At 45.0% G+C, this 24,114-nt stretch overlaps 1 protein-coding gene across 5 annotated transcripts in view; it reads right to left on the bottom strand.

Annotated features, from left to right (window-relative positions):
- The window catches only part of P2RX1 (purinergic receptor P2X 1), a 156,111-nt gene that overhangs the window by 65,236 nt on the left and 66,761 nt on the right, over positions 1 to 24,114 (bottom strand). For all 5 annotated transcript variants that reach the window (XM_075589992.1, XM_075589995.1, XM_075589991.1 and 2 more), the window contains 3 exons: positions 9,172 to 9,313; positions 4,358 to 4,488; positions 3,826 to 3,916 (listed from right to left, as the gene is read on the bottom strand). In XM_075589992.1, the coding sequence (XP_075446107.1) occupies positions 3,826 to 3,916; positions 4,358 to 4,488; positions 9,172 to 9,313 (364 nt within the window). The remainder of the gene's footprint in view (positions 1 to 3,825; positions 3,917 to 4,357; positions 4,489 to 9,171; positions 9,314 to 24,114) is intronic.

Below are 24,114 nucleotides of genomic sequence, written 5' to 3'. Positions count from 1 at the left end.
TCTTTATTTCTTCCCTGTGCTTTCTCCGAGCTTGCTTCCACCTATCATTCTTTATTTTGTGGAGCACTGTGAACTTCTTCGCTTGGGCTGCAGATACTCGTCTCACTTTCTGGACCTTTTTGTGCTCCCTCTTGTACCGAGTCACCTGGTCTCTAAGCTTAGCCTCTAGCGATGCTTTGGTGATGGTCAGGGTAGCCTTCAGTTTATCCTGCTGCTTTGTGAGGACGCACTGGGTAATCAGACGTTCCTGCAGCAGTTGTATTTCCTTAGCAGCCTGCAGATTTTCTTCCTGCAAAGTTCGCTGCTTCTCCTCGACATTCTGGAGGTGTACGCAGACCTTGCAGTTGGTTCTACAGTCGGTGCTCTGCTTCAAATTTCTCATCTTCCAACCGTTTCTTTATTTTTTCAAGCTCGTGCAGCTTTTCATTCTTTCCATTGACGTGGTTTGTCAACTCCGAATTTTCTTTTTTTAATCTTAAATTTTCTTCTTTTTCTGTCTCTGTACTATTAATGGCTTCCTTGCAGCCCACCTTCCATTTTTGCACATCTGCTTGGAGGCGGCAGGGATAGGTGAGGAGGAGAAGAGGAGGAGACAGGTGAGCCAGTGAGGGAGATAGCCTGAAGAGCATGAGAGGAGGAGCCAGGAGTCTGAGAGAGCCTACAAGAGGAGCGTGTGTGCGCGCCCTCTGTAAGGTTAGAGTGCGCGCGCACAGGCTGCGTCACGAGGCGCACGGAGCCGCGGGAGCACCCGCTGAGGAAGGAGGGCAAACAGAGGGAGAAGCCACCGGAGGTCAGGGGAGTGGAGCAGGAACCTAGGGGGACTGTGAGCAGGGACCACCGCAGCAGGGAATGGGAGACCGAGTGGGTGCGCGTGACTTGTGGGGAGCACGCGCTGACACCGGGATGACATCAGAGGCTGCCGCAGAGGAAGGGAGAATAGCAGGGAAAGTCAGGGAAGGATCAGAAGAGGTAGGCAAGCGCGGGGCATCAGGGACACATGGAGGGGAAGGAATCCCCTGAACTGTCACAAATATTAGGATAAAAGCACATGCACAAACATGTTTTATAATACCAGCCAAACGTAAAAGAATACTCAAATGTTGTGCATTTTAGGAACATTCTATGTAAAATCCTTGTACACATAGATTACATCAAATAAAAATACCACTTCTGAGCACATTCACATGCCTCAGTCAGGTCTGCAACCCTGCTTTTCCCCATTATCTCTTAGCATGCAGTGCTTCCACTGCAGCCAGGGATTCTGGGTAATGATATGCAAATGAGCACTCCGTGTGTCAATATAGATGATAAACTCTCCCGGAAAGAGATGAATTTTTCTATCATGTTCTTCATTTTGTTACACTAATTGTAATACAATTCCTTGTATTCCAATGTCTATTTTGTACTGTAAGATGCTGCATACTGTACTGTATATTGTTGGCACTATATAACGTATAATGTTTAAACATACGTTTTCTCTATAGGATTCTAGTAATAAATGTTCATTTGGAATGCTCCAGCTCCAAGCAGTTTCTTTATTAAGCATTTTCTATGCTAAATAACTAAAAATTAAGTTCTGTACAAAGCCCCTTACTTTACTACCTTGAAAAGCTTTTAGTGATTTGGTATCAGTAATATCTCCCAAGGACTAGTAACACTTTGAAGATCTCTCTTACATCAGGATTCATTAAGCTCCGATCCGGTGTTAATTGCCATTGATTTATATATTTAATAATCTTGGTCAAATGATTGCTAATTTCTTCAGCAAATACTGGTATGAAGTCTAGTGGGAATTTATTGAGAACTTCACTCATTCCTTTTTACATAGGTATGGTTTACTGTAGATCTAATAACGGTCACTGGCCATTATTAAGGTTTCTATAACCACAAAATGTGGTATTTAAATTACTTTCTTTATTGTACTTTTTATGGTAAGGACTTTCTGGCATTTTTTTTAACCCACCATAATCTCATTGTGTCTTCTACCAAGAGTCCCCTTTGTTCTTTGTTTTTACACATATCTAGCTTTATATGTGTTAACCTCGGGGAAAATATCAGTTAATGTTTTCGTTAATGTCACATTATGAGGCCTGATTTAGCTGAGCTTTATGGATCTCTCCCTGTGTGTTGATTTGGTTCTGTTTAAATCAGAATGTGGTTTGGGAAGTAGGCTTTGCTGTAGTTAAGGGATGAACTGCAATATTATAAAGATACCGTTATTCTTTCTCAATGCATCCCTTAAATGCACAAATCTAATCTGGCATTAAACTTGTTGTTTAAGCATCAGATGTTTATCAATAAATATCAGATTATTATCTATAATAGTCTTGAATAAACAATTAAAAACAGGTTACAAAAAAGTCCCACTGAACACTCAAAATTGTTTTTGATATGAATGCTGCAGCTAGGGTTGCCAGATGGCTTGTCCAAAAATACTGGACACAATGGTAAAAGTTGCGACCCCCCCAAATACATATATATATATATATATATAAAAAAAACACGCTCCCGAATACATATAAAATATAGCCCCACCTCCCCAATTCATATAAAATATAGCCCCACCTCCCCAATACATATAAAATATAGCACCACCACCCACATACATATAAAATATACCCCTACCACCCCCATATATATTAAATATCCCCCCACCACCCCATATATATTAAATATCCCCCACCACACCCATACATATAAAATATCCCCCCACATCCCTAATACATATAAAATATCCCCCCACATCCCCAATACATATAAAATATCCCCCCACATCCCTAATACATATAAAATATCCCCCCACATCCCCAATACATATTAAAAATCCCCCCACCACCCAAATACATATAAAATATACCCCCACCACCCAAATACATATAAAATATACCCCCATCACCCAAATACATATAAAATATACCCCCAACACCCAAATACATATCAAATATACCCCCGCCACCCAAATACATATCAAATATACCCCCACCACCCCCATACATATAAAATACACCCCCACCACCCCCATACATATTAAATATACCCCCACCACCCCATACATATAACATATACCCCCACCTCCCCAATACATACAAAATATCCCCCCCACGACCCCAATACATATAAAATGTACTTTACCTATCTTCTGCAGGACAGATAGCACAGAACATGTCTCTGGCCTGCCGGGGTGTGGGCTCCGCCTCCGCTGTCCTCTGGTTGGCTGTCCTCTCCCCAATCAGGGACAGCACGCCAGTCCTCCTTGCTCTGCCCGGCCACCATCCCGGCCCTCCCTCTCACTGTCTCCGCCCGCCCTCTCAGCACTAACGCTCGCCACCGCCCTCGCCACTGACCATGCCAGCCCTCGCGCTACCACTGCCGCAACAATGGTAATACACATAGGCAGTGTTCGACAAACCTATACATTTGCACGCCCCGGGCGAATGGATTTAACATCGTGGCGAGCTCCTATTGGCCCAAGCAGCACACGTGTGGTACTAGGTGGCGAGTAGATTTTCTTGTTCGGCGAGTAGATTTTTTGGTGATTTGTCGACCACTGCACATAGGTGTCCGGTTTTACCTCCAATTTTATACCGGACAGGCAGCAGAATTACCGGCCTGTCCGGGTGAAAACCGGACACCTGGCAACCCTAGCTGCAGCGTTATCTTTCAAGGCAGCCACATTATTAAACCGACTGTGCCCTAAGGCGCATCACCGAGAGACTGTTTACACGATAGTAACTTTAACTAGCCACTTACAATTCTTTTACCTTGTGAGTGAAATCATCCCCTTTTAATGTTGTCATCAATGTTAATATATATTATAAAACATACCTCTCCATCTACCAAGATGTCAAACCGTATCCCGAAAACTTTGTATAAGGTTCTTTTGCTAATTCCATCCTCTTTGTAGTATCTTGCATGCCTTTTATCAAAAAGACAATTGTGATCAATATCAATACTTAGGGCCTTATTCTATATTCTCCAAAACCACTGTTTGGGCAGTTTTCGGTTGAAAAATTCCCATGGACAAGAGCAACTGGGCTTAATTTAATACGTTACACATGCTTTACAGCCATGGGAAATTGATTGAGATTAACAATGCATTCATCAATTTACATGAGATAAAATCATATTCAAATCAGCTACTTTCTAATTAAGTGTGCTAATTACAGTAGCAAAAATAAGACTTATCACAATTCACCCTTGAATGATAGTGCTTGGGCTTACGGAAGAAGACCCAGTAAAATCAGGAAATATGTAATATGTTCATCTAATAACCTCACAACTATTTACTGGTGTTTATTTTTTATTTTTAATCTCAGCTAAATTTACTTTATATCATCCCCTTCGCTGCAGGCCGTACCTGAAGTTAAAGCCTTGTGAGGCCTTGTTTTCAGCATCATAAAGTCCATGGAAGTGATAATTAGGCTTGCAGTACCTCCCAGGCCAGTCAAGATCACAGTTCCAATCTATTACAATGCCAACTGTTCCTCCCTGGAATACAAATGATGTCATAGTACTGATAACACATCAACATTATGGAGAGAAACTCTCAAAATCATTTGGCTTCCAAAATGGTGCAAACCCAGATTTATTAAAGAAAGCTCAGGTTGTGGCTAATAGCTTTAATTCATTTATGTTGTCTTTAGTTAATATGTCAACAGAGTATGGGACTCGACATAGACTGAGGCTAATACTGTAGCTTGTGTGGGAAGATTCGCTCAATGTGAATCTGGTCTTTGATCATGGCCTTACAGTTAAAACACCTCCACCTACCTGGACCTATTCTCATCCATAGGAGTTTAAGTGCTAACTGACAGTAGCTATACAACGCACAACGAAGTGGAAACCTACAGGAAGAAGCTTCGTTTCATAGATTCGACCTGTGATAAGAGTAATGATTAAAGCAAAACAAGACGTATGGATATATTTACTAAGCAGTGGTAAACCGAAAGGTAGTAAAGCCCATTCAAATTAATTGGCTGGAGGATGCTTTTTGACTTATAGTAATATAGCATTTCTTGAATGAAAAGAAAGACGAGGACAGTGGGCAATTGTAAATAAAAAAACAATGGAAAAGTTAGCTTAAATGTAATAAAATGTAATAAAATGTTGTTACTGTATGGTTACTCTGAACTGTCTCTTATTCACAACCACATATTCTGCATCATAGCGATGTTCCACATGACCTATAGTTTTGCGTATGATATGTATTGGCTTAATTCACTTGAAGCAAATAATTTAATCATGAAATGCATGCATTGTTTTAGGGTCAAATTGCCATTGTGTTGCATTTTCAGTGGTTCAGTAAATTGGCTCAGTTAGCTTCTGAAATATAATTGAACAAAACGGTGTTCTATTGTGAAGTTAATTAACATTACTTTTTTTAACAATGCCTACAAAACATAAAAGATAGTGATCAGAAAAAGAATTATTAAAATCTTTTTGTGAATTTCGCATACTGTAAAGTTGTTTTGGTCCCTGTATGTTTTTTCCCTGTTCTGTTACTGCTTCACTCCAGTGTTTAATGTTGTAAAATTTTACCTCCTTTGTTGGCTTCTCAGCCTGTTGCCTAGCAACGCTTCCACTGGCTCACTGGAATGATCCAGGACCCCTGGCTCTTGGTCTCTCTCTGCCCTTGTTCCTGCATGTCAGGTCATATCCTCTTCCTCTTTCAGCCAGCAGCCATTATGAGCTGTCACCTCACCTATCTCCTGGTAAAGTTAATGTAATTTATCTTTCCCTGATATTTGCTACCTACCAAGTCCAACCTTTTTTTGTTACTATTGTATTACAATAAAGATAACAGAAGGAAAAGAAGGACTCCGTGTACATCTACAGGGAATGAGTTAAGCTGCCTGTCTCTACTCACTTGCCACAGTGAGCTAGGGACAGCTCTACAGGAGCAGGCTGAGACACACAGCAGCTGCTGCATCAGCTTCACAGAGCCTGCAGGCCCCTGTTGCTCCATCTAGCTACACAGTGAGGTACAGCCCTCAGACCTACCCCTGCGCTACATCCCCACAGCTAGGCTTACCAAGGGTCACGCTTCGGACATCCACCAGGACACGGGTCAGAGCAACAGACACCTGTAAGTACAGCTATCACTACGCTAACCGCTGCGGGATACCAGCCGGCAGTATCTGGAATCTGCAAAAGCTGATCCATTTCTACATGGTCTCAACTTTAGACACCGCTCGTGGAGTGAAACTCATCTTGGAGAAATTGCCTCATAACCTTCAAGAAAGATGGATCTCACAAGGTTCAAGATACAAAAGGGAGAAACAAGTCGCCTTCCCCCCCTTTTCATTCTTCTCAAACTTTATTTGTTAATCAGTTAAAACAAGAAATGATCCCAGCTTCACCATAGGTACACCAACTGCACCCAATGCAAGCTACCTCAAAAGTGAAGTACCGGTGATAAGATACGGTAACACCAGAACACCCATGTCGGTGTACACGACAGACGTGTCTTCTATGATATATACAAATCCCAACCATTCTATAGCTACAAGCAGAAAGACAAAGGACCCAAACAGGGAATGTCCCATATACAAGAAACCAAATCCATAGAGGAACGCAGCAGCCTACTCAAAGAACTTGGAGCTTTCTTCAAATGCTGTGATTCCACAAGTCACTTGTTCTGAGACTGTAAAGAAGCTATCAAATGCACAGAATATGATAGTGACAAGCATGTAGCAGCTTTACACCCAGAAATATTCATACCTGACCAACTCAACGCTCCTACTCAACGCTCCTACCACCATGACAAAGTATGGCGGGGAGAAGGGAGAAGAGAAAACATCATCACCATCTGTCACATCTACAGTAAGTGCACAAGGTTTGTGGAGAAGGACATGACTGGAGGTCCTGCACCAAAATATGCCTTGTCGCAGTATACCCCAAGGGACAACCAGAGAGGGCTACTAGGATGTACGCAATCATCGATGATCAAAGTAACCAATCATTCGTCAGGTCAGAATTCTTTGACTTATTCAACACCCGAGATAAGTGAGCCTTCCCTTACATACTCAGAACATGCGCAGGACTGAGGGAGACAACAGGGAGGAGAGCAAATGGCTAAATCATGTGTTCCATAGATGGTAGACTCAAAATACCAATCCCTACGCTTATAGAGTATAATCAGATGGCAGTAAACAGGAATGAGATTCCCACACCAGATGTGGCACGTCATAACCCACACCTTAGGGGAATAGCCGACCGCATCCTGCCGTTAGAACACAATGTCCAGATTTGACTACTGCTTGGCAGGGACATCCTGAGGGTACACACAATCCGTGAACAGCGCAACAGAACCCATAACGCCTTGTATGTCCAAAGATTTGACCTAGGATGGGTGATAGTGGGCAACATGTGTTGACAAAGGGCACAAATCAGACTATGTTGATGCCTGAAGAACAAATATAACAGAATATGGACATGCATCCCTCTTCAAACCATGTCCTAGCCATATCCAGGTGGAATAAAGGCTTGTCAATTAAGAGAAACATACCCCTGAAAACCATAAAGACATCATTATATATGAGGAATGTGACAATGGTCTAGGATGTACAGAAGTCCAGATGACAAAAGATGAGGCACCACCTTCGTCAAAGGAAGAGAAAGATATCCTTAAGGTGATTGACAAGGAAATCTTCAAACACAAGACAAACAGTTGGACGGCTTCACCTCCATTCCATTCACCCAGTGGACATCTTCTAAACAAAGTATAAGGAATTGAGAAATCCACACAAACCTATCAGTGGCACCATGTGCCTACAGACCAGAACCCTACAGACCATGCTACTGGGTCAGCGTTTACAGCTCACCTGCAGATCACGTCACCACCAACAGAACCAAAGTCTCTGACACAACCTGATAAGTTGCCATCATTTCTAGCAGACATATTTGAACTAATGATTCCGGAAGTAGCCACAGATATCCGCCCTGAAGTCTGACCTGTGGTCACAAACATGACATCTCAGGATATTCATGGATCCCATTGTTCCTCAAAATGGATAATGCTCCAGCGAGCGTTTGCACGTCTCAAGCATGTAACCACTTCTTTCGGCCACACCCCTAGTGGTAAAGTAGACAGCCGTCGTGGTTGGTACTTCTGCAATTGGTTAAGCACCGTCAGCACAATAACGGAGGCAAGAAGATTCTCTCTAGTTGCGTCCTGAAGGAAACACATGTCGATGAGATCAGCTGTGCCTGTGGAAAAAGGGACCTCTATGAAGGGAGCTCCTTCTGGAAGTTAAATCATTACAATCAACAAGGGCAACCTAATGAGAATAGGTGATCGCCTTACCAATCCCCAAGTGTGCAGGGAACTCACGATTGAAATTGCTCAACGAACAAGACTCAACGAATCTGGAGTCAGGTTTAGCTCAACTCTCCCATGAGCCATGACAACATTCATGGTTGCAGTTTCAGAAATTGTCAGAACCAGAACTTTTACCACGACTATAAGGACTGAAGATACCACCACCTGGGTGTCTCTATTATTACTTGTGGATCCCACCCATTCTATGGCTCCTAAAGAGACATTGAGGAGCACCCATCCATCCTGGACTGATGCACCTACTTGGCAGCCTTATCGCCAAAAGGACTTTGGAGCCCAAGTGGCACTGGCCGGTATCACATTGTTATATGGACTATGGACGTATACTGTTATTCATTGTATTATTTATATATTCTACATATATATTATAGTGGTATCTATTGATACCAGATGGGGAGTGTTCTGCCTCTGTACATTTTTCCCCTGTTCTGTTACTGCTGTCATTAACAGTGGTTAATGTTGTAAATGTTGTTCACTGGCTGAATGGTATGATGCAGAACCCCTGGCTCTTTGTCTCTCTCTGCTTTTTTTCCTGCATGTCAGGTCATATTGTCTTCTCTTTTTCAGCCAGCAGTCATTATGAGCAGTCACCTCATCTATCCCCTGGTAAAGTTAATGTAATTTACCTTTCCCTGATATTTGCTACCTACCAAGTCCTCCCTTTGTTACTGTTGTATTACAATAAAGTTTACAGAAGGAATAGAAGGAATGACAACAGGGAATGAGTTATGCTGTCTGTCTCTACTCACATGCCACAGTGAGCTTGGGACAGAACAAGAGTACATCACTTTCTTAACACATGAAAACTATATCCTCATAACACTACACAATACCTTGTAGGCCAGCTCACTAAACTTCTGTCCTGATTGCTCCACAATGTATGCCAGCTGAAACACAGGACATAATGGGTCTTTTTCTTTGTGGTAGACACATGTTTTTAGGTAATTGCTGGTTACGGACTCCACTAAATTCGTTCTGAAAAATAAGTTAATAAAATGATGAGTACACATAATAAAAAAAAATTAAAAAAAACATTCCCAGATACAGTACAGTGTACTTACACAGCACAAAATTATTATAGACCGTAACATCCAAAGGGAAATGTGTTGACCTCAAGGAAATGGGCTCCCTATGTTCCGTATCAAAAGTAAAGCAGCAGTCCCAGAATAATACGGGTATATATATATTAAATTGAAAAAACGTTGTTAAAGTATAGTTAAGGTTGGTAAGCATACCCTTCAAAAGTATGGTAATGTCTAAATCTAGATGACACACAACCTTAACCCCCTCCCCCCCATGCTTTGCCTATGTCATCATACATGACTTCACAAATTACATCAAATATGACATTACAAACGGCATGATCCCATCACATCAGAGTATGTGGAATGCAGCCCAAAAGAACCAAGCTTCTCTGGTCCATTTCTCCTCCAGCCCACTCCTCAAACATCAGGCTTTTCTGGACCCTTCTCTTCCTGCTCCCAAGAAACATGAGACCTCTCCAATCCCTTACTCCCTCTCGACCCTCAAGCATATGGCTTCTCTGATACCTTTCTCTTCTCATCCTACAAGCATTATATTTTCCAGGTGCCTTTCTCCACCCGCCAACCAGAAGGATAATGTCTTTCTCACTCTACCCCCGACAGATGCACGAGGCTTCTGTGATCTCTTTGTTCTGCTTGCCTCCAATGTATCTGGGAATGCTTTATCCCTCCACCCCCCACATGTATCAGTCCTTTCTGATCCTTTTCTTTACCCATCCTCCACATCCCACAAGTATCAGGACCCCTCCACACTGCTCCCCCATTCTTCATTGTGATGATAGCTTTGGAGGAATGAACACAATTGGGAGGGAATTGTCCACGGTGCTATAGTAATAGTCTTAAGTGTGCTACATGCATCCTGACATATGTGATGTCAACTTTACCAATTCCATAATTCCCTTTATCCACCCCACATTCAATGATGTGATGGGATAATTTCATTTGTGATGTCATCAGTGATGTAAATTGTCAGCAAAGCATAGGGGAGTTGAGGTTGCATGTCACCTTAATTTCAACATTTTCAGACTTTTGAAGGATTTGCTTATAAAGCTTAGCTACATTTTAACAAAGTTTTTTCAATGTAATTTCTATCCTATGGACCATATGTAACCCTCCCTGCCCGGCTCCTAGGGAGTTTACACCAGAAGGTTTTATTGGCTTACTCAGTGTGTTACATTGTCAGGGTGTTGAATCCGTGCAGCTGGGCAATGAGGTGGAAATGATGGGCACCAGGAACATTGTAGTTATGAACAGATAGTCTTCATTTACATAACATTTGACTACAGCGTCTTCTCCAGGTGCATTACTGCATTCCTGGAGAGATACATCCTATAAACGTGTGGCTGGTTAGTTAGGTTTATATACATAATTGACTGGACATCGTATAATACTCCCTTAACTTTCTGGGCTTCGCTTTCTCTCTGTGCTAGAGAGGTCTTGAACTCGCGACTCTGCCCTGCTCAGCTCTTTTGCAGCGCTTCACCGCCGGGGTATATTTGGTAGGTGTGACATACACATTATTCTTACAGGATCCTTATCAAGGTACTGTGTCAGGGACTCCAGATTATTATTACTCCAGGTTAGTCCCAGGGCTGTGATTAGGGTAACCCCCTTCTCCGCTTCCTTCATACTAGGGAGCCTAACTTCAAAGGACACTTCCCTACCTATAAAACAAGGAAAAGGGACACATACCGTATTCTTCTATTTATCTCTAGTAATGAATGAAATATTATATCATATGAAATTAATGGAATATCATATCATATTATATCATGTCAAATGAAATGAATGGAATATCATACTGTAAATGCTGACAATTTTTTCACATCTAAAGACTAACTTTCTATGCTGCTATTTAATCTTCACTGCTAAACTGTGCTCTCAGGCCTGATTTATAAACCTGCTCTTTCACCTCCTACTCCTCATCTCCTCCAATACCTGGGACTCTCTCCTCCTACCTCTCTCCCTGCATCTCATTATGCCCTCCCTATTGTTTTTTCTGTTTGCCATTTCCTCACTCCTTTGTAAACGTTTTAGTTCTCTTCAATTTCCCCCCTCTCCTTCAATCCACAGCTCTTCCTCTATCCTTCCCTCCGCCTATGCCTGTTCAGACACTGCACCACTATTTACACACCTCCTTCCCAACAACTTCTACACCTCTCAATAAAAATCACCCCCACAAATCCCATTCTCACTTCTCCTCTCTCTCTTTCTTCTCCTCCACCTTGCTTCTGGGTATATCTCCCTTAATCCTGGACCCAGCCATATACATACAATTAATAAACACACAGATACCATTACCACATAATATATATATATATATATGTATATAAGTGTCAAACGGAGTGCTAGTGGGCGTGGCTAAATAGTTTCTACCGCTGTCGCAAACACTCTGGGGCAAGTGCAACGGACATACTGGTCTTGAGACCTGCCAGCAAGGGTAGAAACTATCCACTATGCCCTTCTGAATCCTGCTTGCTGTAGGTAGGATTACAATTTCCCCCCACTGGAGCAGAATATTTCACGTCATCACTCCCTGTGTAGGAGACATTTTGTTATTATTGTTATTATATAATTCTATTAAATTAGTCTATTTTAGCTCATCATTAGGTGTTGTCCAGTTTTGTTAGCACAAGTTGGTTTGTCTGTTAGTATTGTCTCATTTGTAATTGTATGTTTTGTTATATCAACAGTAATTCAGTTACACACTATGATCGTTTTTTTGTTTCTCTCCACATATTGTGAGACATCCTTCAAGATATACCTGAAGGATCCCAGGTCAAAAGGACTGGACATTCTATATGGTCAGATTGTTTTATCTGCTATTGTGGACTTATTTTTGGCGCTGGATTATTTTCTGTTTTTTGTGTTATATGTGATCTGAGTGGTCATTTTCCTGGCAGCCTATCTTATAAGACCTATTGGGTATTCACCTTTAGTGGTAAATTACACGAATTATTAATTACTGCATCAGCGCTATTAGCACATTTTCTTTTTTTCACATGAGCATAATCATAGTTGCGTTGTGTTTATCTCTTCTCTGCCTCCACTGTCTTGCCTTGTCTTGCTGTTTCTCGCTCTGGGTACGACCCGGCTTCGCTTTTGGACTCCGCTCTTCCGTACTCCTGACCCCGGCTATCTACGACAATCCACACCTCTCCAACCCTGACCTCGGCACTCAGACAACGACCATTTTCACCTCTCCAATCCAGACCTTGGCTAATAGTACCTGCAATGATCCATACCTCTCCAACCCAGATCCTGGCAAGTATACCGACTATCCATACCTCTCCAACCCCGACCCGGCTATATCGACCAACCTACACTCCAGACGCGCCCACGCGGCTGTGGGTGGTGTTTCTATCCATTCCAACCTCGGCCCCGAGGTCCCACCTTGTTTGTGGTGAGCACACCGTAACAGCATTGGATCATGTTTGTGATTGTTTTTTTAGGTTGACCATTGACTGGTATAGTGTTAAATCATACCCATATTATATGGGCATGATGTACCCACTGTGCCATTCAATTGTTTGGTTTGGCATTAGTAATATGTTCATTTTGCATTGTAATGTGGTTTTATTTGTGCTGTTGTTTTATTTCTTTCAAAGTATTGCCTGTTATTTTGTTGGCCACATGATTGGTACCATAGGCCAGCGGGGACTCTGGACTCCCGCGTGGATCACCCGAGGGCCCCGAACTCCTGTGGGGATCACCCGAGGGTCCCGGAAACCCACAGGGATCACTCGACGGTCCCGGACTCTCACGGGGATCACCTGAGGGCCCCGGACACCCACAGGTATCACCCGAGGGCCCCGGACTCTCGCAGGAATCACCTGAGGGCCCGGACTCCTGCGGGGATCAACCGAGGGCCCCGGACTCCAGCAGGGATAACCCGGGGACACCCGCCGGCCTATTGTATTAATTGTGTGGTGAAATAAACGTAAACAATGATTTTATTCTCCATTTCTTTTGCGCCAGCCTTTAGCTGGTGCAAAAATCTGGCATGCTTTTAAAGTACGATTCACTGATCACTGCTTAGTGAATCGTGCTGAAGGGCAAAATACAGCACGTTTGCCACTTTTTTGGAAGATCGGACGATAAAACACTGTTATCACTGCTTAGTGAATCGGGCAGCCATTTATCGTACTTAAAAGCAATTATCACTGCTTAGTGAATCGTCCCTCATGTATATTAATGGCGCTATATAAAAAAAGACATACATACATACTAGTATGTCTCTTGGCCCTACTGTACGTATCTCTTTTTGTGGTTGATTCATGTAAAGTTATATTTGCATAGATATATGCGTGACTATTTTTTATATTTCTGGAGGTACTTTTCCCTTGCTAGGGCTATTGTCTCTATATGTTACCCTTATGGCTGACAGTAATTTCTTCTATCTTCAAGTCTCTCAGCATGGTATCTACTTTGATTCAGTATCAGTACATTGGCTATTTGTATGTGTCTTTCTCTTTCTCTATTATGCTCTACAACTGTGGTGCGCAAACTGGGGGTCGCGATATTTTTTGGGGGGCGCGGGCGGTTGCAGAGGTCCCACGCTCTTCCCCAAGACATTTAAATTAAATGCCAGGGGACTGTGCGAGGCCTCTGCAACCTCTACTTACCGGGATTCAGCCGGCTTCAGTACTTATGACTATGGCAACGCGGCGTGAAATGACACCATGGGGTCATGTGGTGTCACGGTTGCCTTGGCAACGTGGCATCAAATGATGCCGTGGACCACGTGGGGGTGTACAACGGAGGAGAGCAGGCAGGGGGCGCGCGCGCCCCTGCTCTACAGAGTCTTTGTGTCACCCCTATGTTTGGTAATGTGTGTTTTGATTAGGTTATTTTGCATTAATACTCTGATCGACTGCTCTATTTCTGAGGACAAATGCAGAGGGACGCCCTGTGTGGTTGCCTAGGATGCTCTGCGGCATCTGACTACGGTATCTGGAGGAAGAGTAAAGAGGCTTCCTTGACATGCATGCTGTCACATCCGCAGCTACTCCGGTCACGGACCGGCCCGCTGACGCGTCACACGGCGTTCCTATGCGCACACGCACGGCTAGGGCAGTACACGCACGCTGAGTGAGAAGCTGCCAGCACCTCCCACTGGGAGGGAACTCGGCCGTCCACCCGCGTGACGTCAGCGCTCCGCGACGCGCATCGCGCACGCGCGCGGGTTGCTCGGCAACAAAGGCAATCACCAGGAAAGCATGACCTGCAGGCTGTTTCTATTACTGCTGCTCGGACACCATTGGAGGACCGGATCACACCCCTGCAATGTAATTGGATCCTCCCTGCATATATACCTGCTCCTGTCTGGCATTCCTTGCTGAGCATAAACTCCTGTTTATGCATTGTGCTCACCGCTGCTGTTTTGTGTTGCTTGAACTTTGCTTGGCCTGACCTGTCTGTTTCCTGATTACTTGAACCTGGCTGTTCTTTGGACTCCTACCTTCTCCAGCACTTTGAACCCGGCTTCGCTCTCGACTATTCTACCTTCTATTACCCTGGACCTTGGCTACGGAAATCTACTATCCTCTACTCTCCAATCCCGGATCACGGCAAGTACCCTGACTACCCTGACCTCTCCAACCCTACGACGCGGTACGACTTGGACTACGCATTCCGGACAGGACTGCGTGGTTGTGGGTCGGTGCCTTTCTATCCCCACCTCAGCCCCGCGGTCTTCCGTCCTGTTTGTGGTGAGCGCAGCGTGACAATATACTCAGCCCAACAAACATGGACGCCGCTGAGGTGGCCCGACGCCTAGACACACATGAGGAATGCTTCCGGCAACTTACCGGATCATTCACGCTTAAGGAACAACTAGTCACCCAATTCAAACAAGACGTAGATACCCTTACCGAGCAAGTTAGATGCCTGACCATATCTACAATCAACGCCGCGCCACTTGCAACCATTCCCGCACTCACGACACATACCACTGAGCCAAGATTACCTACGCCCAACCGGTATGCTGGGGACCCCAATGGTTGCCGAGGGTTCCTGAACCAGTGCTCCATACAGTACAGTTTGAGTTACTTCCCTCGCACTTCCCTTCCTCACGATCAAAAGTCGCATACATACTCTCCTTGCTGACGGACGCCGCTCTAGCCTGGGCATCCCCTATCTGGGAGCAACGCCCCGATCTGACTTCAAACCTCGCCCTCTTCATCGTCGAGTTCAGAAGGGTGTTTGACACCCCAGGGCGTAAGGTTACCGCCGCATCTACTCTGCTTAATATTTCCCAGGGAGACCGGACTGTGGCTCGCTATGCCCTGGATTTTCGGACGGTGGCGACGGAGACCGGCTGGAACGATGAGGCCCTATCTGCTGCCTTCTGGCAGGGTCTGTCCGAACGTCTGAAGGACGAACTGGCATCTCTTGATCGCCCTGCTGGATTGGAGAATCTGATAAACCTATGCATCCGCATGGATCAGCGTCTACAAGAGAGAAAGATGGAAAAGAACAAACACCCTCGAGGTATACAATCTTCCTCTTTTTCCACCATAGGCCCTCTACTCTCCACAACTCCCATCCTAGACGAACCCATGCAGCTAGGAGGGACTACTCTTTCACCTGTTGAGAGGCAACGGAGAAGACGAGCGGGCTTGTGCCTCTACTGTGGCAATAACGGACACCTGGTGTTCAACTGTCCCATTAAACCGGGAAACGCCAAAGCCCAGTGAGTATAAGGAGGATCACGCTGGGCACTGCAACCTTTCCCCCTCCTCAACCCTCTACTAGGATTTACCTACCCATCTCCATATCCGGTGAGACCTTCACAGTACAGACACGGGCCTTTCTGGATTCGGGGTCAGGGGGAAACTTCATTGACCAAGATTTCGCAATCAAGAATAAGATACCGTTGGTACCCAAAGATCGACCGGTAGCCCTTGAAGCCATCGACGGACGACCCTTGCAGCCTGCGTTCATTTCCTTGCAAACTGTGCCCCTTAAGATCTCGACCGGTGACGCTCACTCCGAGACCTTAACACTGGATATTATCCACACTCCCTCCACGGACGTTATTCTAGGACTCCCATGGCTCCGGATCCACAATCCAGTCGTCGACTGGACAGAGTCCACGCCTCTACGTTGGAGTTCCTATTGCTTAGAACATTGCATAGCGACTCCTAAATCGGTGGCAGGTCTGGAACTCACGGATCCTGACAGGATACATCTACCGGAGATATATGAAGAGTTTCGCGACGTCTTTGACAAACGCCAGGCAGAGGAACTTCCGCCACATCGTGCGTACGATTGCCCAATCGATCTTCTACCCGGTACCATGCCCCCGAGAGGAGGATCATACTCATTGTCCATACCTGAGACTCAGGCTATGAGACTATATATCCAGGAGAATCTTCAGAGGGGGTTCATTCGTAAATCCTCATCACCTGCGGGGGCGGGTTTTTTCTTCGTCAAGAAAAAGGACGGAACCCTCAGACCCTGCATAGACTATCGCAGTCTCAACAAACTTACCATAAAGAACCGCTACTCCCTTCCGTTAATAACAGAATTGTTTGACAAACTCCAAGGAGCTAAGATCTTCACCAAGCTGGATCTCAGAGGCGCCTATAATCTGGTCAGAATCAGACAAGGAGACGAATGGAAGACAGCATTCAATACTCGCGACGGGCATTACGAGTACTGAGTTATGCCGTTTGGGTTGTGCAATGCCCCTGCGGTCTTCCAAGACTTTGTTAATGACATCTTTAGAGACCTTCTGGACCGTCATGTGATTGTATACCTGGATGATATATTAATTTTTTCCAGATCCGTGCCGGAACATTCTACTCACGTCAAACAAGTCTTGCAGCGCTTAAGAGAGAACCACTTATTTGCTAAGCTTGAGAAATGCCATTTCCACCAAAGATCTACTTCATTTCTCGGCTATATTATATCGGACACTGGACTCGCTATGGACCCCAGCAAGGTCAAAGCTGTACTCGAATGGCCCTGTCCTCTCTCCCTCAAGGCTATCCAAAGGTTCCTCGGCTTCGCCAACTATTACCGGAGGTTCATTCAAGGATTCTCATCGGTAGTAGCACCCATCACGGCGCTCACTCAGAAAGGAGCTGACCCTACTAATTGGTCTAACGAAGCTCTCCAGGCCTTCGAGAGGATAAAGACGGCATTCGCCTCAGCACCCATCTTGGTACACCCAGATCCTTCATTACCATTTTCCTTAGAGGTAGACGCCTCCGATATAGGAGCAGGTGCTATACTCTCCCAGAGAAAGAATCCTCAAGCTCCACTTCACCCCTGTGCGTATTTTTCTAAAAAAAATTCCTCCGCTCAAAGGAATTATGACGTGGGTAACCGGGAGCTCCTCGCGATCAAACTGGCCTTGGAGGAGTGGAGACATCTACTAGAGGGTACGGAGACACCTGTCACAATATTAACAGACCATAAGAACCTACTGTACATTGAGGGAGCACAGCGACTCGGGTCTCGCCAGGCAAGATGGTCCTTATTCTTTACACGCTTCAACTTCCTTATTTCATATATCCCAGGCTCTAAGAACATTAAAGCCGACGCGTTGTCTCGACAGTTCCTGGTAGAGGATAGCAAGGTGGAACAGCAGGAGACCATTCTTCCATCCACTTGCATTGTGGCAGCCAGTACTTTCAGCGCCTTGCCTGATATTACCAAGGCTCAAAACAACATCCCAGCAGGACTTAAGGTTCCAGAGGATCGTTTGTTCACTCAACTTCTTTACCAGAGGAGAGTCATGGAGTGGGGACATTCATCCAAGACAGCTGGTCATCCTGGCACCAAAAGAACTACTGAGCTCATCGAACGCACGTTCTGGTGGCCTAAAATGCGGAGAGACATACGAGCTTTTGTATCTTCATGCGCTATTTGTGCACGGAACAAGACACCACACAACAGACCTGCGGGTCTCCTTCATCCATTACCCATCCCAGAACGTCCATGGACACACATATCTATGGACTTTATTGTTGAGTTGCCTAAATCTAGAGGCATGGACACCATACTTGTAGTGGTGGACAGGTTTTCAAAACAGGCACACTTCATTCCCATGAAAGGCCTACCCACCGCATCTAGGTTGTCCGACGTTTTCATCAGGGAGATCTTCAGGTTACATGGTACTCCCCGGGTCATAGTATCTGACAGAGGATCCCAATTCATTTCACGATTCTGGAGAGCGTTCTGTAAGAGTCTGGACGTCACACTACATTTTTCGTCAGGCTATCCCCCCCAGACCAATGGGCAAACTGAACGCACCAATCAGTCTCTGGAACAATTCTTAAGGTGCTTTGTGGCTGATACTCAAGACGACTGGGCAGAGCTTCTTCCTTGGGCAGAATTCTCCCATAACAATCTTCGGAATGAATCATCTCAACAATCACCGTTCATGATCAACTACGGGTTCCATCCTTCTGGACTCCCTTCTCTCATCTCGAAGTCTGGAGTCCCGGCCGCAGAGGACAAGATCCTCCACTTACAAGACTTATGGCAGAAGATCCATCTAAACCTACAACACGCTGGTAGACTACAGAAGAGACAAGCGGATCGTCACCGAAGAGAGGTCCCAGGGTACTCTGTAGGACAAAGGGTCTGGTTATCCACCAAAAACATTCGTTTAAAGGTAACTTCACCCAAACTGGCACCACGCTTCATTGACCCCTTCCGCATCACTAAAAGGATCAACCCAGTGGCCTATCGGCTAGAACTGCCTAATTCTATGAGAATTCCCTCTGTTTTTCACTCCTCCCTTCTAAAACCATACCTACAAGACTCTTCCTCCAAGGGGCAACCTAAACCTCCACAAACTATACTGGTAGAAGGTCAACGAGAATACGAGGTACAGACTATCCTCAACTCTAGGATGTCCAGAGGAGGATTGCAATATCTCGTACACTGGAGAGGCTATGGCCCGGAAGAGAGAGAGTGGATTCCTCATCGTCAGGTACATGCCAACCGTCTCATTTATGCCTTCCACCGTAGGTACCCGGAAAAACTATCTCTGGGTCGCCTGGAGGTCTCCCCTCAAGGGGGGCATACTGTCACATCCGCAGCTACTCCGGTCATGGACCGCCCCGCTGACGCGTCACACGGCGTTCCTATGCGCACACGCACGGCTAGGGCAGTACACGCACGCTCAGTGAGAAGCTGCCAGCACCTCCCACTGGGAGGGAACTCGGCCGTCCACCCGCGTGACGTCAGCGCTCCGCGACGCGCATCGCGCACGCGCGCGGGTTGCTCGGCAACAAAGGCAATCACCAGGAAAGCATGACCTGCAGGCTGTTTCTATTACTGCTGCTTGGACACCATTGGAGGACCGGATCACACCCCTGCAATGTAATTGGATCCTCCCTGCATATATACCTGCTCCTGTCTGGCATTCCTGGCTGAGCATAAACTCCTGTTTATGCATTGTGCTCACCGCTGCTGTTTTGTGTTGCTTGAACTTTGCTTGGCCTGACCTGTCTGTTTCCTGATTACTTGAACCTGGCTGTTCTTTGGACTCCTACCTTCTCCAGCACTTTGAACCCGGCTTCGCTCTCGACCATTCTACCTTCTATTACCCTGGACCTTGGCTACGGAAATCTACTATCCTCTACTCTCCAATCCCGGATCACGGCAAGTACCCTGACTACCCTGACCTCTCCAACCCTACGACGCGGTACGACTTGGACTACGCATTCCGGACAGGACTGCGTGGTTGTGGGTCGGTGCCTTTCTATCCCCACCTCAGCCCCGCGGTCTTCCGTCCTGTTTGTGGTGAGCGCAGCATGACAATATACTCAGCCCAACAAACATGGACGCCGCTGAGGTGGCCCGACGCCTAGACACACATGAGGAATGCTTCCGGCAACTTACCGGATCATTCACGCTTAAGGAACAACTAGTCACCAACTCAAACAAGACGTAGATACCCTTACCGAGCAAGTTAGACGCCTGACCATATCTACAATCAACGCCGCGCCACTTGCAACCATTCCCGCACTCACGACACATACCACTGAGCCAAGATTACCTACGCCCAACCGGTATGCTGGGGACCCCAACGGTTGCCGAGGGTTCCTGAACCAGTGCTCCATACACTGGCGACACACTTTATTCGAGCTCGGCTAGTCCCACGAATTCGGGTATACCCGGGTGTACTTCCCCTAAAAACACACGTCGCTAAGGATGCCATCGTCGACGGCAGCAGCAGCTTAAATGCGAACATAGCAATACACTCCTTACATGGCAATCGCAGTCTGCTATGCCTACACGAGTCACAATTGAGCAGGGACAGTGCTGGCCTTCCGGTATTATGCTGAGGATGCCTATGTTGACATTTTCTAACCTGATTTATGTGGACTAATGCTTCACATGCGCTCTGTGATATCTCCTTTATACACACCTGTGGCCATTTACCGTGGCACTGCTGTGATTTAGGTTTTGGCACCAAATGCTTTCTACGTTCACTATAAAAGTCAGTGCTTGGTACACTGAGTTTAGGAGCTTGACAAAGGACAATTGTGGTTCGAAACATCGCCCATTTTTTTTATGTGTTTGACCAGATGGTATAAATAAATTCCATATTGAATTTCATCAGGCGAGTGCTACGTATTCCTCTCTTCCTATATACTCCCCAGGACAGGTTGGTGATCCTGGCCCTTCTGCTTGCACAACACACAAAGCTAAGTATTTGTTTTTTATGCTCTTGAGTGCACCAGATATATATATATATATATATATATATATATATGTCGCCTTTTTCACCCACCATATCTGAATATATATATAACACCTTAAATCATAAATCGCATACTGCACAGGGGGAAGGGATAGGTTGTTGTTTTTAAGTAAAAACTTTCTTGCTTTATCCATTGTAACACCGCCGGAAGAAGAGATCAGTGTATCTCGAAAGCTCGCACAAATAAAAGCATTTCGTTAGTGTAACAGGGGAGTTATCCCTGTTCAGGTAATGGGCCTCTAATCCAGCAGTGTGGTGGTTAACTGCTGGTAGTCAATTAACAAACACCACCTGCCTGATTAGATTGCTTAGAAAAGCCTGTCTTTTGATACAGGAAGTAAAACTCCTTAGCTCACACCTGAGCTGAACTTGGTGACAGAGCAGAGATTCCTTAGTCCACAACTGGGCTGAACCAAGGAAGGACAGATGTCTTGAGCGACAAGCTGACCACAAGACAAAGGGGACAAGATTCTAACCTGGAGCCTGATATTTCCTGTGCACACAAGGGTGCGGTTCCAAGAGAGCAGAGAAGCTTCCCCTACAGCAGCCCAGCTAACAGATAAGACTTTCATTTATGAGACTTTTTATATCTGTTCATTTCATGCTATATGTTTGGGGCTGGGAGACATGCTTATCTAAAGGGACTTGTGGATTGCATAGTATTTCACTAGAAATACTCCCAAGTGTATAGAAGCTTTGTTTACCCCTTGTTTGGATGGTTTCCTGATGTGAAGGAAACAGGCGCAATAAAAGCCTTATTTAATTTCACCATAACCAGTCTCCCTTGCATACCTCTGTGAGCGTCCGCCTACAGTTAGCCACAGAACGGTATCGTCTATTCGTTTTTTATTATATAATTTAATATATATATATATATACATATATAGCCTCCGAATGCTATTTCTTCTTTTGGGCCCTAACAGTATAGGTCCTGCCAGGGACAGGCACTGGAAGGTTTAATTTCTCATGAAGGCCTAGTTTGCCAATGCAGCCTTGGATACATTTACTGTATCCAGGGGCGGGCCTAGCAACAACCTGAGAGTGTCAGCCTGGAGGAGGTTACTGGCTGGGTCGCATGAGGTTAATGTGATGCCTGTCAGTATCCGACCTGCCCTGTTATGAGGCAGGGTTACAAGCCCTACCCCCAAGGTATATACTGGCACTCTCCCAGAAGTCAGAGAGTCTCTTCCCTCCCCCTGTGGAGTGGGTAACATCTACCTTGTATCCCATCATGGGATACAGGAGAGCTCAGGAGGGTGCCTAGATGGGCCTCAAGCCTTAAGGTGACCTTCAGGGGAATCATGGAAGCTGTGACCTCTGCTGTAAGAAAATAAAGAATCATGGAACTATATAATAGTGTGACTTACTGTCTGGGTCATACAAAAAGTGTCAGCATGGATCCTCCTGGGGCTCCAGGATCCTCGATGACTGGAGGCGCTGACAACTAAGAATTAAGCACCCTGAAAGCCTGTCCTGATTCTCCCCACAACATCACGGAACAACTCAGAGCTTCCTGGATTACCAACAGGTATGCATCGCACCAGAAATACACAGGTAGTGACCCAAATCTTACATAGGGTGGGGGAAATGGTGCTATATATCTCCACAATCTATACGCCCCTGCTGCACATTGACAAGCCTAAAACTTCTTATTAATATCACTCATAAGACTGAAAGGAGGAACTTCTCCATTAACTGCCTAATCATCACATTATGGGGTTTGTGAAGAAGCTGCTAGAAGATAAACCTATAAACATCAGACAATTGGCTCCTGACAGTGAGGAGACCCTGTGTGATTCATACAGTAACAATAACAGAAGAATATAAAGTTGATTTTACACCCCCGTTTGCTTATTGCAATTACATTCCATCGCCATGACTAAAGGAGAGTTATAAGAAGGTCTGTGTGTTGTCTTTGTAACTATATTAACTCTAAAACACTTTAAAACTCAACCATTCACAGCCACGTTTACCCCATAGCCACTAATTCCAACCCAAATTTCACCAAGATTCACAAATCCATTCAGTTGTTTTGCCCTTAATATATTTTTTGCCTAACTGCCCCTCATATCTATTTTATCTCAGTGATTGCCCCCATCATATCTAGTTTACCTTAGGAATTGCCCTTAATACCTATTTTACCTCATATCTATTTCCAGTAATTTGGAATTACCCAGTATACAGAGGCTGCTAACAGGTAGTGCACACACTTTATGGCAACTTGATTGAAGAGAGACCCAGCAATGATTAATGAAACAATAAGCCTCCGGTATTGAAAACAGGGAGTTGGGTAATAGTAAGCCGGATAGAGGTACAGGGGGACACCTCCCTAAGGGGCGCCCCCAAGTAAATCACAGCCCGGCACTAACCGCCTCAATAATCTCCCTGAAATACCGCGTGGAGGTTAGGAGTACTCACGAAAAAGCCGTCCCTGTTGGTGCAGGGAATTCTGCAGCGGCTTCCTCCTCTGGTGTAGCTGGCGTCAGCGTGCTCCTCCGGAAATGATGACACGGGAAGAAGGGGGTAGGATGGTCCGTGGTTCACAGCAACTTCAGCAGCCAACGCATGGATGTCTAAAAAAAAACTTTATTGATCGCTAGCAGCAAACATCAGGCAACCACTCTAACATGTTTCGTCCAGGCTATGGACTTTTTCAAAGAGTGCTGATAGTGTATGGCAGCCAAATAGATATAGGGAGTGGTGAGTGTATGCCACCAATAGAAACAGGGAACGTATTTAAACCTCACCTGTGGTAGATTAATCATTAAAGTGGATAACTATCTCCACAACAATCCCCATAGCAATGGCTGCACAACAAGGTATTTACAACATACACATGAAAAATCTTAAAAACAAAACAGAACATATAATGGATACATTTTAAAACACAACTACTGATGTTTTAAGTTACCAGCATCATTATTATTATATAAAGCTGTATCAATTAATGGAAGTATACAGATGTATAACAAAGGATTTCATATATCTAGTACTTATAAAATCTT

Source organism: Ascaphus truei, chromosome 3 (assembly GCF_040206685.1).
Source record: "Ascaphus truei isolate aAscTru1 chromosome 3, aAscTru1.hap1, whole genome shotgun sequence".
NCBI classification, from domain to species: Eukaryota; Metazoa; Chordata; class Amphibia; order Anura; family Ascaphidae; genus Ascaphus; species Ascaphus truei.
This window is presented reverse-complemented; position numbering and strand designations above follow the sequence as displayed.